The 18,693-nt window shown below is 37.2% G+C and overlaps 1 protein-coding gene across 3 annotated transcripts in view; it reads right to left on the minus strand.

The window, feature by feature from the left end:
- Nucleotides 1-1,261: 1,261 nt before the first annotated feature.
- The window catches only part of LOC123557184 (uncharacterized protein NMB1333-like), a 30,479-nt gene continuing 13,047 nt past the window's right edge, over nt 1,262-18,693 (minus strand). For all 3 annotated transcript variants that reach the window (XM_045348488.2, XM_045348487.2, XM_053543502.1), the window contains exons 5-8: nt 18,429-18,558; nt 6,811-6,917; nt 6,292-6,388; nt 1,262-1,840 (exon numbers count right to left, since the gene is read on the minus strand). In XM_045348488.2, coding sequence (XP_045204423.2) covers nt 1,730-1,840; nt 6,292-6,388; nt 6,811-6,917; nt 18,429-18,558 — 445 coding nt within the window. In that variant the 3' untranslated portion in view covers nt 1,262-1,729. The remainder of the gene's footprint in view (nt 1,841-6,291; nt 6,389-6,810; nt 6,918-18,428; nt 18,559-18,693) is intronic.

Raw genomic sequence — 18,693 nt, forward strand, 5'->3', positions numbered from 1 at the left:
CTGCTTGCATAGTGCAAATTCATAGTCATCCAAATGGCTGTTCGGTGTATGTGCGTTAGTGTGTGCATTGGTGCGTATTTCTGTCTGGATTTTTTTTGTTCAGACTGACATGCATAGAGCAATCTTGTTAATATTTGGCATGAATGTTAACGTCAATGAGATGAAGTGTCCTGCGCAAACCCCAGGTTCCTGTCTCAAAGGTCAAGGTCACACTTGGAGGTCAAATATGTTAGTTCTTGGCCAGGACATGCATGAAGGAATCTTGTTTATATTTGGCAGGTTTATCCCAATGAGACGGAGTGTCGCACAAAAACCTCAGGTTCCTATCTCAAAGGTCAAGTTCACAGTTAGCGGCTAAATGTCATTTTAGAGCTTGCCTGGGCCAAAACTTAAGTATGGAGCAATCTTTTTTTTTATTTGGCATAAATGTTCATCTCCAGGAAAGTCACACACAAACCCCAGGTCCCTGTATCATAGGTCAAGGTAACACTTACGGGTCAAGTGATATTTAGAGCTTGTCTGTGCTGTAACTTCGCCATGCATACAGCAATCTTTTTTATTCTGCATAAATGGTCACCTCAATGAGACAGAGTGTTGCATGCAACTCGTAGACCCCTATCTCAAAGGTCAAGGTCACACTTAGGGGTCTAAAGTCATTTTAGAGCTTGTCCATGCCATGACTGAAATACATTGAACAATTTTTTTATTTGACATAAATGTTTGCCTCCATTAGACGGAGCGTCACGCGCAAACCCCAGGCCCATATCTCAAAGGTCAAGTCACAGTTAGGGGTCAAAGGTCATACAAGATCTTAGGCCATAACTTTGACATGCATTGATCAATCTTTTTTTTATTTGGCGGATCCCTTTTTTGTGGAATTACAATTTTTTATAGAATTACTTCCCTTTGATTTTCCTATAAACAGCTTATTTTGTAATTTTTTTATTGTTGGCCAAACATAAAAACCAACACCACCTTTTTGTGGTACAACATGGATGATACGTCAAATTTTTAGGTGTATTTTGACCTATCCCTACCAGGTAAAGATTTTTGTGGACTTAGAATTATTTTCGAGTAGATGATCGTTTCTGTTAAAAAAAACTTTGGCTTTAGTTTGGGTTAATATACAGAAATGAAATTTGTTTTAAATGGCTGAAATGTTTGAGTCACCCAGGAGATGTGTCAACAAATAATGGGCTCAACATTGTTACCCTTAGGGCTTCAACATTCTAGTCTTCTAAAGGTATAATGAAAATACAAATTTAAAAATTTAAAATCATTTATTTGTATCAGCAACATGGCTGATAGCATCATTAACTAATTTGTGGTATGAAAATCATCCTAAACCTTAATCAAGTTACATGTAGCTGCCTTGATCTAATGTACATGTAGTCCATAATGAATTTATAACAGAAAATGGTTTCAGTTATATAAATGTATACACTAAAAAGAATAACTGGTATATTCATAACAAATCCTTGACAAACAGAAACCATAACAGCAGTTTAGTGCCCTAAAAGTACCAGACACTAGAACATATTTATTTAGTTAAAATGATCACATTGTATGTGTGAAGCTTTACTTTAATTCTAATCACATGAATTATTCCAAATCTTTAGTGATCACTCTAGCCCATACACTACACTGACAAGCAACCAGCTTCTTTAATTTACAATACAATGAAGATAACTACATGAACACAGAATGTAAGCAATGACTGAATGGAAATTCATCTTTTCTTGTATACACATGGTTTTAACTCTATGTCCTCAACGTTTCTGTCTTTAAAATCAGCTGTTTTCTTAAATTCCATCATCACAAACATCTTATTGTCAGTGTCCTGTAAATAAAGAGAAGATCTTTAACCTTAAGCAAGCTAAATTTCTAAAATTGACTGGTCCATCATTCAATCTGGGCAGTACCATTTATTATTTAAAGGGGTGTTCGCTGAAAATTTACTGACTGAATTGTGAACAGTGCAGACAAAGATCAGCCTGGTCGCAAAAGCAGAGAATCACTTGCCGCCAACAGGCTAAAGGTTAGCAGTAAGCATGTGCAAATATACTGCTGCGGAATCATTTAATTTCATGTTCGGGGCCTTAACAGCTATTTTGTAGAGATATACATCACATACATAAATTTTGAACTTCGAACACAGAATAAATACAAATTTTACTAATCATTGGGATTACATTTCGTGGAATCACTTAACCACAAAAATTACTTCAGTTCACATTATTTTATAAATAAACAAGAGCTGTCCGTAAAACAGCACGCTCGACTTTTCTCAGTGCTTGACTCTGAACCAGAGCTTTGCCAGTAAAAACGTTATAAAACTTCAACTAAAAATTTCTAAGTTAAAAAGGGACATAACTCTGTCAAAATTCAAATCATAGTTATGGTTATTGTTTCTCCTGGTGTAGACTTTGATAGTTAATAATTATTTTAAGTTTCAAGTCAAAAGCTTTGAAAGTAACAGAGATATTTGACTTTATTAAAAACTTTATCCAAAAAATTCTAAGTTAAAAAGGGGCATAACACTGTCAAAAATCAAACAGAGTTATGGGGATTGTTTCTCCTGGTGTAGACTTTAATAGAAAATAACTATTTTAAGTTTCAAGTCAGAGGCTTTGATGGTAACAGAGATATTTGACTAACCAAACATTCTAAGTTAAAAAGGGGCATAATTCTGTCAAAATTCAAATCAGTGTTATGGGGATTGTTTCTCCTGGTGTAGACTTTAACAGTAAATAAGTATTTAAGTTTCAAGTCAATAGCTTTGATAGTAACAGAGATATTTGACTTTATCAAAAACTTTAACCAACAGCGATGGGCGACGCTGGGGCGAGGGCAATAGCTCTACTTTTTCTTTTTAATAACACATGCTGTGTGTAAATGGTTATGTCACATCACCCTACTTGTATAGATCAAGAAATTGTTCCACCACACTTGACCTACTACTGCACATACTGTGAAATCATTAATATTCACGGTGTGAGAGGGGGGGGGGTAATTTTCAAGGATTTCTGGTTGTATCAATCCAAAAAATAAAATCCCAATAAAAGGTACTGACCTCCAAAAAGTGATCTTTCTTTAAAATTGAAGTTTGGTCATATCATGAACATCAGAACATAAGTTTTTGTTTCTAAACTACCTTGTGGACCATATTGTAAATTGGTTAATATGCCAAATGTGTAATCCACAGTAAATAAAGTCTTGCTCATTTACTTACTTACTTAATCATGCCAAATCAAGAAAAAAACATGCCCAAATCGGTAATCAAACCTAGGTCGCCACAGCAACAAGAGGACCATGATGGTCCTGAATCGCTCACCTTTTCCCACATGATCCAGTTTTGAGTATGACGTCGTTTTTTCTATTATTTGACATAGTGACCTAGTTTTTGAGCTCATGTGACCCAGTTTTGAACTTGACCTAGATATTATAAAGATAAAAATTCTGACCAATTTTCATGAAGATCCATTGAAAAATATGGTCTCTAGAGAGGTCACAAGGTTTTTCTATTATTTGACCTATTGACCTAGTTTTTAAAGGCACGTGACCCAGTTTCAAACTTGACCTAGATATCATCAAGGTGAACATTCTGACCAATTTTCATGAAGATCCATTCAAGGGTATGGCCTCTACAGAGGTCACAAGGTTTTTCTATTTCAAGACCTACTGACCTAGTTTTTGATCGCAGTTGACCAAGTTTCAAACTTGACCTAGATATCATCAAGATAAACATTCAGACCAACTTTCATGCAGATCCCATGAAAAATATGGCCTCTAGAGAGGTCACAACGTTTTTTCATTATTTGACCTCCTGACCTACTTTTTGATGGCACGTGACCCACTTTCGAAATTGACTTAGATATCATCAAGGTGAACATTCTGACCAATTTTTATGGAGATCCATTCACAAGTATGGCCTCTAGAGAGGTCACAAGGTTTTCCTATTTTTAGACCTACTGACCTAGTGTTTGACCGCACATGACCCTGTTTCGAATCTGACCTAGATATCATCAAGATGAACATTCAGACCAACTTTCATGAAGATCCATTGAAAAATATGGCCTTTAGAGAGGTCACAAGGTTTTTCTATTATCTGACCTACTGACCTAGTTTTTGAAGGCACGTGACCCACTTTCAAACTTGACCTAGATATCATCAAGATGAACATTCAGACCAACTTTCATACAGATCCCATGGAAAATATGGCCTCTAGTTAGGTCACAAGGTTTTTCTATTATTTGACCTACTGACCTAGTTTTTGACGGCACGTGACCCACTTTTGAACCTGACTTAGATATCATCAAGCTGAACATTCTGACAAATTTTCATGAAGATTTCATGAAATATATGGCCTCTAGAGAGGTCACATGGTTTTTCTATTTTTAGACCTACTGACCTAGTTTTTGACCGCACGTGACCCAGTTTCGAACTTGACCTAGATATCATCAAGATGAACATTCAGACCAACTTTCACACAGATCCCATGAAAAATATGGCCTTTAGAGAGGTCACAAGGTTTTTCTATTATTTGACCTACTGACCTAGTTTTTGAAGGCATGTGACCCAGTTTCGAACTTGACCTAGATATCATCAAGGTGAACGTTCTGACCAATTTTCATGAAGATCTTGTGAAATATATGGCCTCTAGAAAGGTCACAAGGTTTTTCTATTTTTAGACCTACTGACCTAGTTTTTGATGGCACGTGACCCACTTTCGAACTTGACCTAGATATCATCAAGATGAACATTCAGACCAATTTTCATACAGATCCCATGAAAAATATGGCCTTTAGAGAGGTCACAAGGTTTTTCTTCTATTTGACCTACTGACCTAGTTTTTGATGGCACGTGACCCAGTTTCGAACATGACCTAGATATCATCAAGGTGAACGTTCTGACCAACTTTCATGAAGATCTTGTGAAATATATGGCCTCTAGGGAGGTCACAAGGTTTTTCTATTTTTAAACCTACTGACCTAGTTTTTGACCGCACGTGACCCAGTTTCGAACTTGACCTAGATATCATCAAAATGAACATTCTGACCAATTTTCATGAAGATCCATTGAAAATTATGGCCTCTGCAGAGGTCACAAGGTTTTTCTATTTTTAGATCTATTGACCTAGTTTTTGACGGCACGTGACCCAGTTTCGAACTTGACCTAGATATCATCAAGATGAACATTCTGACCAACTTTCATAAAGATCCCATGAAAAATGTGACCTCTAGAGTGGTCACAAGCAAAAGTTTACGGACGCACGCACGGACGCACGGACGGACGACGGACACCACGCGATCACAAAAGCTCACCTTGTCACTTTGTGACAGGTGAGCTAATAAAAAATTCCAAGCGGTCTTTAACAATACACCACGGAAGAATACCTGCATAACGGACATTACAATGGAAAAATTTGTAAAAACAACTAATTCTTAATATGTGTTTCCAGAACATATAATCTGTCAGTAACTAAGTTTCAAAGCCTTCTCAAGAAATATAACAATAACTTTCTCATATCTAAAATTTTTCTCTTTTTTTTTTTTTGTTGTTGAACAAACTGGAGGTCAGTGTCTTTAACAAGTAAAATTCCCACTCATGTTCACTGCATGACACTGAATCATATCATTATGCAGCAGAAGCATGTTCTAATTAATTTTAACACTCTGACTTGCTGATATGCTGTGCACATAATAATTCACTCAGATATCGCCCTCTTGAAATTTATTCCAGACCTGTTTAGATAACTTAAAGTATTAATGTTTTATTAGTCTTTGGCAAGTGATCTAGGATTACTGAAAATCATTTAATTGCATGGGCATGAAATTTCGTGGTTTTAGTCAAAACGGCAATTTTGTGGGGATATGAATTCGTGGATTTCAACTTTTGAACATAAAATGAATGGGAATTTTACTTGTTCACTGGGATTAAATTTCATATACTGACTCAACCACGAAAATTAGTCCCCCACGAATATTAATGATTTCTCAGTATGTCACACAGGTATTTCATTTAAAAAAAATGTAGTCTGGACTGTACATACCAAAACCACATAAAAACATGAAATTTTTACACCCAGACTTCCTCCAGTTGTGCATTCTCATTCATCTGATGTTCGACATGGTACCGGGGAACTATGGTAGACCTCTGGTATGCGAGAATGCCAATTGTGTGGAAAGCCACATTAAAGCATACATACCATTATTTTCCTATACATATACTTTATTCTAACCCAGTAAGTTTCATGTTACAATATGGTATATAATAGTATATGGTCCTCACCTGCTGTTTTATTTTGAAGCCCATTTTTTCAACTTTGAGTACAAAGCCGCCTATACTATGGAACCTACTTGTGACTTCTGCTATCATCAATGTCCCACTGAAAATAATATGAGAATGGTGCAAATATAATGAAATATTATATTTATTTACAAGGAACAAATTCAGTTCTTTTCAACTTATGCCAAGTAAATACTACAAAAAAATGAACATCTAAAAGTTATGACCTTACTTGAAAGATCTGATTTTGCTTTAAAGATGTTTTAAATTATTGCTTGTCAATACAAAATTGCACCATAGCTGCATTCACAGTATTTTTGCTATAAATCTACGGCACAAATGTTTGAAAGGATAACTGTGATATCGTTCCATTATATTAATTTTATGTCTTATTCATGGATGCAACTGGATACACATCTGCACACATTTGCATTCTCTGCCACTGTCAATAACGTTAAATGATTTTTGAAACCACACTTTGATTTCAGCACAGATAGTACAACAACCAATGACAATACTTACTTGTTTTTCAAAACCCTGTTGGCTTCCTGTAGGTATGATGTGAGATTTGTACCCATCAGTGACAAACAAAATACTGCTATATCAACTGTACCATCCTTGACTGGAACCTAAAACCAGTAGGAATCAACATATGTATTTTAAGTCTTCAGTTAACAAATGGGTCCAAGTACCTTACTACAGACAAAAAACCTCAGGGGCCATCTCCAGGCAACATGTAATCATCCTATGAAATTTGATCGCCATAAGCCCAAGTGCTCCATATATACTGACTAGAAACTGTTTTCAGCTTCAAGACCACTATGATCTTGACCTGCTGACCCCCAAAACAAACCATAGGCAATAATAAGATAGAATTAAAAGGCTGTAGGCACAAACATTCTTTATCTATCAAGTGGAAACCATTTTCAGTCTCGAGTGCAATGTGACCATGACCTTTGACCTACTGACCCATCAAAAATGTGGGGTCATCTACTAACCACAGGTTATCACCCTGTGAAGTTAAAAGGCAGTAGGCTAATGGGTTCTTTAAGTTATTAAGCAGAAACCATTCTAAATTTCTGAGGGCACTGTGACCTTGAGCTTTGACCTACTGACCCCAAATACAATAGGAGTCAACTACCACCAAAATAATTGGGTTCATCTACTGACCAGAGGCAATCATGCCATGAAGTTTGACTACAAGCATTCTCTCCTCATTGATCAGAAACCAAATGGCCTACCAACTGACAGACTGACAACAGCCAAAGCAATATACTCCCTCTTCTGTGAAGGAAGGGCATAACAATTAAAATACATAATAAAAATTATTTTGCATAAAAATAATTCCGTTTATTTTTGGAGAAATATACTGAGATAATCGGTCAAGCGGTCAGCTTATTCACGCACGGCTGGTCGCAAAATTTAGATTTGTTTCCCGGTTTATTCAATGTTACTTTATACAAACATGAAAAGGAACCAGGCGGGCAATCAAGTAAATCCGATTCACGTGCAACCTTTTCAGTTGAAAAACTACATTCGACGAGTACGCTAGCTAGAATCTACTAGAAATTACACGTTGACAATTATTTTTGTTAATTCCAACGTTAACGAATTATGCCACGTGGTGTAAGAGGGAGACTTCGCGGTGCTAACAACAGAGGAAACAGAGCTCGCTCACCGGACAGGGCGCCGGTTCAGGCCCCGGCACGTGCCGACGACAGACAGGAACCAGATAGAGTTTTGAGAGGCAACAGGGCACGCCTTCATGTTCCGCCACCGGTACAACCACAAGCGAATGTTGCTCAAGGATTCGAACCGGAAAATCCGCGAGCAGATGGGGCCGACGAACAGGGAGATTATCCACGAAGGAATGAGGCCGATGAACAGAGGGGCAACAGGCGGGGCACCCCGTCTGCTGCGAACGCCGAACGACCCAGACATAGCCGGAAACGAGGGCGAGATGAGCTGGAGCTGGACGAAGTCACAGAACATCCACTGCTGCAGAACGATGCGGGTAGGTACCAATTTATTGATTTTGAACAGTTAATGCAGGAGTCCCGAATTATAGATAGGCCTACAGTTGGTCCTACCAGTAGCAATAGTAATGTTACAGTAATACTAACCCTCCAAGATGTGACATTACGCACGGGGAAAATGCAATATTTTAAACCTTCCAGCTGGTTCTACCAATGAGACCGGTATAAATATAAATTTTCCGTCGGTCCGCCTCGCAGACGACGACATAGCAGCCCACGTGCCAGCGTCCCTGAAGCAAAAAATTTGTAAAGGGGAGTACGTTAATCTTTCTTTATTATTAAAAGGGGCAGTTGAACTCGCAGAGTACTGTAATGGCACTGTATTTAAACTGAACGCGGATGGGTGTATAGAAACGTCACAGCGTGAATGTAAAGAAAAGATTGACGACATTAAAAAATGGACCAATGCTTTTATCATTTACACGTCCATATATTTATCAAATCACGCCGATAAAGTATATGAAATGCTTCATTACATGTTCAACATTAGGGAATGCGCAATTAGGAACAATGGGCTTAGCTGGCGAGAATACGACCAACAATTCCGCTTACGCCAAGCTATCTCCCCCTCGCCGTGGTCGAAAATAAATAATGAGCTCTGGTGGCGTTGTATGCAACTCCGTCCTACACTGAGAAATGCAGTGAACCCATTCAGGTTTACTTGTAATGACTTTAACAGTGGAAATTGCACCTGGCCTAACTGTAGGTTCTCGCATATATGCACTAGGTGTTCGGGACCGCACCCGGAAGTAAGATGTGTAAGATCAGGGGCGGCAACTCCGGTCCGAATGCAATTTCCACAGACTCAAAATACATTTCGCGGGAGACCCTATAATAGACGCGGCTCGTTTAGAGGCCCAAGAAAACATTAGTACCAATGCCACAAAAATAAGCGATACATTGCGGGGCACCCCGTCAGTAACGCTTATCACTTCAAACATCTATAGTTTAGCTAAAACCCCAATAAAAATTTCAGTTTTAAAACAATACTTACGGTTATATGACAAAAAAGAGGCCGAATTTCTGCTAAATGGTTTTACAAATGGCTTTCCTATTCAATATACAGGCCCAAGATTACCAAGAAATGCAAACAATTTACGTTCAACTGCACTGAACCCTGAATTGATAAAATCTAAAATAAAGAAGGAAATTGAAGCAGGTAGAGTAGGTGGCCCATTTTCTGAACGGCCATTTCCAAATTTAATTGTTTCGCCCATTGGCCTTGTGCCCAAGAAAACTCCTGGGGAATACAGGATGATTCACCACCTGTCGTATCCCCAAGGTCAATCTGTGAATGATTTTATCGATCCGGAAGTATGTACAGTGCATTACACTAGCTTTGATGAAGCGGTCAAAATGGTCCAAGAACTAGGTCAAAACTGTAAGCTGTTCAAAACGGATATTCGAAATGCATACAGGCTTATACCTATCCAACCTTCAGATTTTGAATTACTTGGTTTCTGTTTTGATGAAAACTACTATTTTGATAAAGCTTTACCTTTCGGCGCATCCATTAGTTGTATAACCTTTGAAAGATTCGCAAGGTTTTTGGAATTTTGCGTAAAACAAAAGCTCAAAACCGGGGGCCTAATTCATTATTTAGACGATTTTTTGGGGGGTGAAAAAACGTTAGACAGGTGTACCCAGGCATTAAACATTTTTGAGAACATTATGTCAGATTTAGGCGTCCCATTGGCGGAGGAAAAGACCGAAGGACCCACAGAGGTACTAGTTTTTCTTGGCTTGGAGTTGGACTCAATTAACATGCGTGTAAGGATACCTTTAACAAAAATTCAAGAGGTTATACAAAAAATAAAAGAAATGCTTCCCCACAATAAGACAACTCTTAAACGGATGCAGTCCCTCATAGGGTCACTGAACTTTTGCTGCCGCGCAATTCCTATGGCTAGGCCATTCTCACGCCGTTTAATTGATTCTGTATGCGGTTTAACTAAACCCTATCAACATTTAAGACTCAAAAACATGATTAAGTTAGATTTGAACATGTGGCTTACCTTCTTGGGCGATTTCAACGGGATTTCAGTATTTCATGATAAGTTCTGGGTCTCAAACACTGATATACAGCTATATTCAGACAGTGCAGGTGGTGAGGGTCTCGGATTCGGCATTTACTTTCAGGGTCATTGGTGCCTAGCAAAATGGCCTCTCAACTGGCATAAAATGGGTATTACTGCAGACATTACAACGTTAGAACTCTTTCCAATATTAGTAGCGTTGTTTACATGGGGCTCGGATTTGAAGAATAAAAAACTGAAATTCAAATGCGATAACATGGCAGTTGTACATATCCTCAATAAATTATCATCGAAATCAGAAAGGGTTATGTGCTTGGTCAGGTTAATAACTCTGCAATGCTTAAAAATGAACATTTGGTTAAAAGCGGAACATGTTCAAGGTTGTCATAACGACATATGCGACTCCTTGTCCCGTTTTAACTTACAGAGATTCAGAGAGTTGGCGCCAGAGGCGGACCCCGAACCTTGTCAGGTACCCGATTTCCTGTGGCACGTCTTCAATACAGAGCTAGACAACTCCTTAATACAGCGGTCGCACCAAATACTTTAACAACATATCATACGGCATTAAGGTACTTCCGCCATCTTGAATTTAGAGTGACCTTCATTTGAGGTGTGAAAATATAGTGAACCAAAGCTTTCAAATGCAGCTGTTCCGTAGCATAAAAACAGCTCAGTTTGCAAGACCTGAACTAAAAGTAGCTGTATAAAAAGTGATACTAAAATTTTGAAATAAACAAAGCAGATATTTTACCTGTATTTTTCCAAATTTTTGGTTAGATTTATAAATCCTTTCAAAATACTTTATTAAAAATTCATGAATGGCAAAAGTTAGTTCAAAGTTTCAATTAGTGCATAGGAGAATTGTCTTACTAAATAGAACTAAACTTATTATAAAATCTGTTTTCAAATGTGACCACTTCATGTATTAAAACGAAAATACATTTGTACATATTGCTATTTTCAACATAGTATTACATAAAAGTAGTGCAATGTGCGCACAATGATTTTTCTATGTATGGTGTACCGAACTGCCTAAAATTGTAAGAAAAGTCTCCGACTTAATGCCACAAAGATTTGGCAATGATCAAAAATCCGTTTAAAGGATTGTGCAAGTATAAGAAAGGTTTAATTTATTACAGTGGAATTTATGTACTTACACGCTGCTTATCTCAAGGAAAATTTGGAGCAAATGGAATTTTCGAAACTTCCTGCGGTAACTACCGAAATTACTTAACGTAACTTTCTCACACATACGTGATTTTATATTTATTAATTATAAAAACAATCGAAATATTTGCTTTATCACGGTATATGCAAACATTTTAGACAATCTTGAAACATTGGGCCACAGTATTTCCGCATACTGGTCCGGGACAAGTTCGGTGTGTATAGAGATTCCTTATTAGATGTTTCATGCGTCGTAAACTAACCAGTTCTGATCTATCGACTTTTTATACACTATGAGAATTTATGCAGCATGTTTTTAAAAACGCAGTGAGAATAAATCGCAGACAAAAATGTATAGCCAAATATGTTATGAGGTAATACAATTTGTATACAATTGTAGATAACTACAAAACAAACAAAATGCAATCAGTTGAACTTTTCAGGCGAAAACCTGATGATTAAAATCAGAAATATCTCAAAAGTTACTGTTCTTCGTTAAACAATAATAGCAGCGGTCCAGTACTAAGACTGTCTACGAAACCAAGGATAACGAGTATAAACATAAGGTACACCTGAAAATAATAGACTTGCTATTTGCCGAGTGCACACTTGTTTTCTATAGTCGTTAATATAAAGTAGACTTTGAAATATGCGCACACATGCATAATCTCATAAGCACTTCTTTAATAATGTATGAACCGCCTCGGTAGCTTAGTGGTATCTAGCGTCCACTCCGAGAGCGGGAGGTCGTGGGCTCGATCCCCGGCCGCGTCATACCAAAGACGTAAAAAATGGTACTAGTAGCTTCCTCGCTTGGCGCTCAGCATTAAGAGGATAGTGCTAGGACTGGTCAGTCTGGTGTCTGTATAATGGGACTAGGTGGGGTATCATGCCACGTGTCTACGGCGTGATATTCCAGTGAGGCAGCACTATAAAGTTGGGCATTGTGCTCACTGCTACAAGTAGACACCGTCGTTTATATGACTGAAAAATTGTTGAAAAAGACGTTAAACCCGAACACACACACACACACACACACACACACACACACACACACACACACACACACACACTCTCTCTCTCTCTCTTTAATGTATGTTCTCTGAAATTAACAAATAACTGGCTCAACTGAGACACCATACTTTAAAGTAAATTCAGTTTATTCACCACGAGGTTCAAATTGCACGGGAGTCTCGTGATAATACATGCCTTTAATTTCACATGGTTAAAGTGTAAACAAATAGTTAAATTTGCTTCGTTTTATTTCTCACGGAAAAGATCGGACGGTTTTTTATATTGGAATAATTTTAGAACATATATGCATTTAGAATTGAAAGTTGGTCGTTTTCTACAGGATGTAAAACTGAAACAAGTAAGCACTTTTACTTTTTCAGCAATGTCCCTCAGGTGAACTTTGACACTGTTTACAAAGATAAACCAGTTTTGTGTCATCCTGAAATGCGTTGTTCGGCTGAAACTTATAGTTCCCGGAAAAGTTCTAAAATGGTTTATTTTGGGGATTTTTGTTTCATTTATGTATTCAACACAATGTGCAATATTTCCAGTTTTTGAAAATGATTGAAATTGAACTTTATTTTAGAAAAGGTTCCGATCTTTCAATAATATTTTGCCAGCGGATGCTTACACATTTTAAGTGAAACGCCTTTCTTGTCTAAAGGTGGTGTGTAAAGCGAAAAACTATCATTACACATTGCGTTTATTCTTTAAATGTAAAGGATCGGTAACAGATTAAGGAGATCGGGCAGTGCTAAACTATACTAAATGGATATCTCTAACCATGAATAAGGAGGCATATATATATCAGTAAGGAAATCTGAGGTAAAAGAACAATCATATATTTAATTCCTTGAAATAAACATGGCGGCGAAATATTTTAGAAAAACTGTGCACGTGTTTTGCGCATTAGAATGTTTAACGACATTTTCTTGAAAAAGTAACGCTCGTGTGCACTATTTTGGCATTTCTTTGATTTGAAAATAAATATTTTATAGCAATTTAGGTTGCATACGATACCGAAATTTTGCACCAAAAATGTTCACCCATTTTCTTCCAAAGCAATGTGGAGATAGGGTTCAGCGTGGCTTTCATGCTTGCAAGTTAACCTACAGATATATCTTTTCAACTTTTATCATATATTTTTTGTGTCCTTGCATTTCGAAAGCTGTTTCGAGGATTCTGATTTTTCACATGAATTTCTAATTTCAATTTGCGGAAGTACCTTAAACATGTTCGAAACATTTAGGTCTGATTATAACCTACCTAAATCCTGGCCAATACCTATATCGCAGATTGTGCTATTTTTGACAAATTGTTTCGAGAAAGGTCTCTCACCAAGATCTGTCACAACATATTTGGCGGGCATTAACTATTTTCACAAGTTACAAGGATACTCAGATCTTGCTCAAGTATTTATAATAAAAAAACTTATTGAAGGTTGCCACAGAAATAGAAAAACCCGTGACAAACGCGCTCCGTTAAGAAAACACGTACTTGAAGCAGTTTGTAACGCATTGCCCTCCGTTTGTTATGATATCTATGAAACTAAGCTGTTTACATCATTATTCACTCTAGCATACTTTGGTCTATTTCGGGTCAGCGAATTAGTCGCAAATCGCGCTTATCAGCGGAGTAATACACTGTTACGAGAGGATGTTTGCCTAACTCAAAACGATAGCTATATCCTCATCAAACTTAGGCGCTATAAAACAAACCAACGAGGAAACCCCGTTCTATTCAAAATACCAAAGCAAAAGGAAGCGATAAATATATGCCCAGTTCGTAAACTTCTTGAGTTTTTACAAGTGCGGTCGGAAAGCCAATATGCTTTGTTCTGTCACCAGAATGGAGCGGCAGTCACGAGATCGCAATTTACGCATGTCTTGACAAAAGCTATTTACATGACAGGCTATAGTACACTAAATCTGAGGTCACACAGTTTTAGGATTGGCAGAGCGACTGATCTCGCAATCTTAGGTCTCCCGTCCGAGGTTATTATGAAAATGGGCAGATGGTCGTCGGATTGTTACAAATTATACATACGCAATATTCCAGTGTAGATTTTACTTGGTTTAATGATCTGCCCGCGCTCTCTTTGTTTAATTGGTCACAATAAGTTACTTATAGTCATATAATATCACCTCTATTCAAGTTAAAATACATTGAAATCTTACATTTTAGACGTATGGGTTTTAGGGATTCTATTCCCTACTGGGCCGGTGTCCGTGCTGAGAAAACCGGAAAACCTAACCTGAGACTTCAGGATATACAGATAGGCTGGTGGGGTGTGCGAGGACTGGGTTGGCAAGGATTCAGACATCAGGTGGAAGCTCAAGTTCTCCTGTGCCTGCCACCAAAAATGATAATAGTAAGCCTAGGTGGGAACGATTTAACTAACATTAAAACCCCTGGAATTAGAGAAATTATCCAAAGGGAAGTTTCCTACCTAAGCGATGCTCTCCCAAATACAGTGATTGTTTGGATGGATATCCTTCAACGGCGTGTATGGAAGGGTGCAAGGGATGGGCATAAAACTTTAGAACAAAAAAGAAAGCGTTTAAATCGTTTGGGCCGTAGAATTGTACTGGAGTCCGGAAATGGTGATGTCATAATGCCTGACATCGACAGTAGCACCAACTTCTATCGCAGTGACAGCGTACATTTAAATGATGTTGGATTGGAGTTCTACCTTGATTACATTAAAGATGTCATTTCTAAACACTGTTCAACTTAAATAAAATAGAAGTAACATCTAAATAACGTTTATCGTTTTGTGTTTTCTTCTGATACATGTATACTAACCAATCAGTTAGGTCCTCTATTATATAATTATCAAAGGCTTACCAGAATTTTGGGGGATAAATTGAAATGCAATTTATTGTGGCCGAAAATTCTGTCGACTCGGGAGGTGATCGGACGTACTTTATAAGACGTAAATTTCTTAATGGTAAATATTTACATACACTTTCAAGATTTTATTAATTAAAAACTCGAAGTCCGGTTTCGGTAAAAGTTCGGGCACCCGAGCAGAACGGAAACTGGAATTCGGGCAATAGAAATTGTTCGGGTCAGTGGCAAGTGTCGTCTGTTGCGGTTTACGGAGTGTCTGTATATAGATTCCAACTTTCAAATAAGTCGGGTGTAATTGCATAGGTATTGTCCTAGTACTGAGGTAATACCTACATAGCCTTGCTTGTGTCTATCTTGCCTTGCGTCCGTCGTAGCCTCGCTTTGATAACTTTCCCGACTGGTATCTAAAGGTTATTGAACAGTCTCCTTGCATGGATTTGCTTAGCGTAAACCAATGTAAATTTTGCCTTGCGTCCGTTGTAGCCTTTACATAGACGGCGGTGTGTGCTATATCTTGCCTTGATAAATTTTGCTTATACGGTATTTCATATTAGGCAGGTGCGTCCGGTCTCCTTCCGGTCGACTGAAAAACTTACCTTTCTGAGTGGCCACAACATGCCATTTCTTTAGTGATAATAAGTCAGAATAACTTAAACTTTACTTAAAATTCTGATATGATCTCGTGTATTATCGCAAACTTATTATTGTTACGGTCTTAAATGAGATAGTTGATCAATGTTCTGTAACTTTCTTTGCAGGGCACCCTGCAATTAACCTTACGCCAGTGTTGATTGACAGGTTCCAACTGACCAATCAGATAACAGAACTGATAAGCCTTGTTGTTAGCCGCCATTTTGTCCGTCAAACTTAGTGCCGGACTCGCCAGTCAAAGAATATAAGTACCACCGAAAAATCGTCCAAAATGGTAAAAAGGTGACGTTACAACACCTTTACATCAGACACAGGGAAGAGAGTGTAATACTAGAGCGCTTCCCTTTTCCAAATCCACTCTCAAGACCTCGAATATTGTCAACGATGCATCAGGCTCTGTGGACGTCCTCGAGAATAGTTGATCTTAAAAATCTTATAAGAGTGTTTAAAAGCAAAGCAATCATTGTGTTATTACGTTTTAATTATTTCATTTAAATCAGTGTAAAATTCTATGAAAATCTTATTTAACAAAAGTGCCTAGTATTCTTTATTCAATAGTAAAAATATTCCATCAGTTACCAGAGTAACTGGTATGTACTGATAAAACACAAGTATTTGATGTTTTATATTATTTGAATGGTAACGTGTAAATATTATGCTTTAATGTACCGGAAACATGATTTATGCATTTTTAAGGTTTACATCAATCTCCCACTGGTGTATGTTAAGTCATACCTTGGTGATAATACAACAAACAATAAACATGATAAAAAACTATGATTAATATAAGATTATTTTTAATGAGTCTAATCAACAATTTTCCAGGCGCTCAAAGTTTTGACTTAGCACTCGGTGTGTGTTTCCGTTCTAAATTTCATTTTAATAGACAGCGTAAACTTCGTCTAAAATTCCAGAAAAAATAGCATATTTCCTATAAAGAAGATATGTTCTTAAACAAAAAATTATACATTCATTCTGTATACTTTATAAAGAAATTTGGTAGGCTCAAACATTGTTTTAAGCTGCGATGCGCCGGTATATGTCTTGAAATATGAGTATGGACTATATCATCGCCTTGGACTATATCTTATTTATTTATCATTTACACGTTTTAATTCTAATAAGAGAACTTTCTTTACTTTTACTTAAAACACATCATGTCTAAGTATTAAACATTAAATGTTATGTATCTGAATAATGTTGAACAATGATATGAGCATCTTAAATGAGTTCCGGTATTTCGAAATCCGACGTTTCTTAAATGATACAAGTGACAATTTTTACATGTAAATTACCTTATTTAATTTATCTTATTATTTTGAAATAGGATTCAGAATCCACAGTCTGATTTCAACCTTAATTAATAAAAATCAATGTTCTAGTCTGCTTAATATAGTCATACCCTACATGATTTCCGGGAGATCGAAATTTGACGTTTCTATAATGAAAAAGAAACGGACAATTAAAAAAAACCCCACAAAATCAGCTATAATGGTTTCAGAGCTTGCCGTTTTTTTTTGCGTGTTTTCCGCTCGGCCCCCTGCCTTGTTTAGTTTTCCTCATACTCGGGTGCAGTTCCCGGCTTTTAACAACAACGTATCGTTGTTTTTTGTAGAATTTATGTTTCGCTACATAACATCCACTTATTAATGATTGTGTTTTGTCTTTTCACTTTAGAAATACGCGTGAATTGAGGTAGCGTACGCCGAAATCAACTAGAATGTCCGGCAAAATATTTCTGCCGTCGCCATTTGATTCCTTTGTTTGTCGGGCCTAGCATGAATTGTTCCCCCTGAAAACTGGTAGGCGTGGCTACAGGCTATCTGGCGTAAGGTCAATTTTAGTAAATAAATGGTTATTTCTAATTTTAAGGTTTGTTTAGTTCTATATTTCGAATGATAAAATAAATCTATTAAATAAATGAAATTCGTACAGGTGTAGTTTACAGCATGTGTGTCATTTTACACCCCAAAATGCAAGATGAAGATTTCCACCATCAGTGAAAACGCCAGAAGAAACATCTGTCCAGCATGCAAGAATAGACAAGAATACACTTATTTAATGGCTAACTGGCTACAAGTCCAAACTATTTGACCCAGATGCTAAGGACCAAGGGCTAATAGTTCATATTTTTGACTGAACTGTTTTATTAAATGACATCAGAAATAAATTTCAAAAATTAATTATTTTTTCTAAATTGCTGACTTCAACGGTTGAACTACAAACCTATCAATAGCACAAACTATGAACCGGCAATATAAATCAGTCATAAAATAACTACTATTAGTACAAACTGTGTTGTGGGCACTGACATGAGCAGATATGAAAAAAAATATCCCATCAAATTATCTTAGCTTTAAACTACAAGATGACCTCTTACCTTTGACATATCACAGACAGTCACATGATCATTGAGTGCTACAAGGTCAAATGAGTGCACTTTGTTTGGAACACTTCGAGCAAGTTTTGCATCACCACAACCGAAATCTGCCAGAATAAGGTGCTTTGGCCTGACAAAAGAAAACAAAACAAATTAGCTGCAGAATGAAGGTTCCTGTTAAGTTTTCTTGCAATATCCAAGTGCCAGACTTTAAATACTAGTACTGAAGAATATGGGCCCATGTGCTGCTTTTAATATGTGAAGT

Source organism: Mercenaria mercenaria, chromosome 5 (assembly GCF_021730395.1).
Source record: "Mercenaria mercenaria strain notata chromosome 5, MADL_Memer_1, whole genome shotgun sequence".
NCBI classification, from domain to species: domain Eukaryota; kingdom Metazoa; phylum Mollusca; class Bivalvia; order Venerida; family Veneridae; genus Mercenaria; species Mercenaria mercenaria.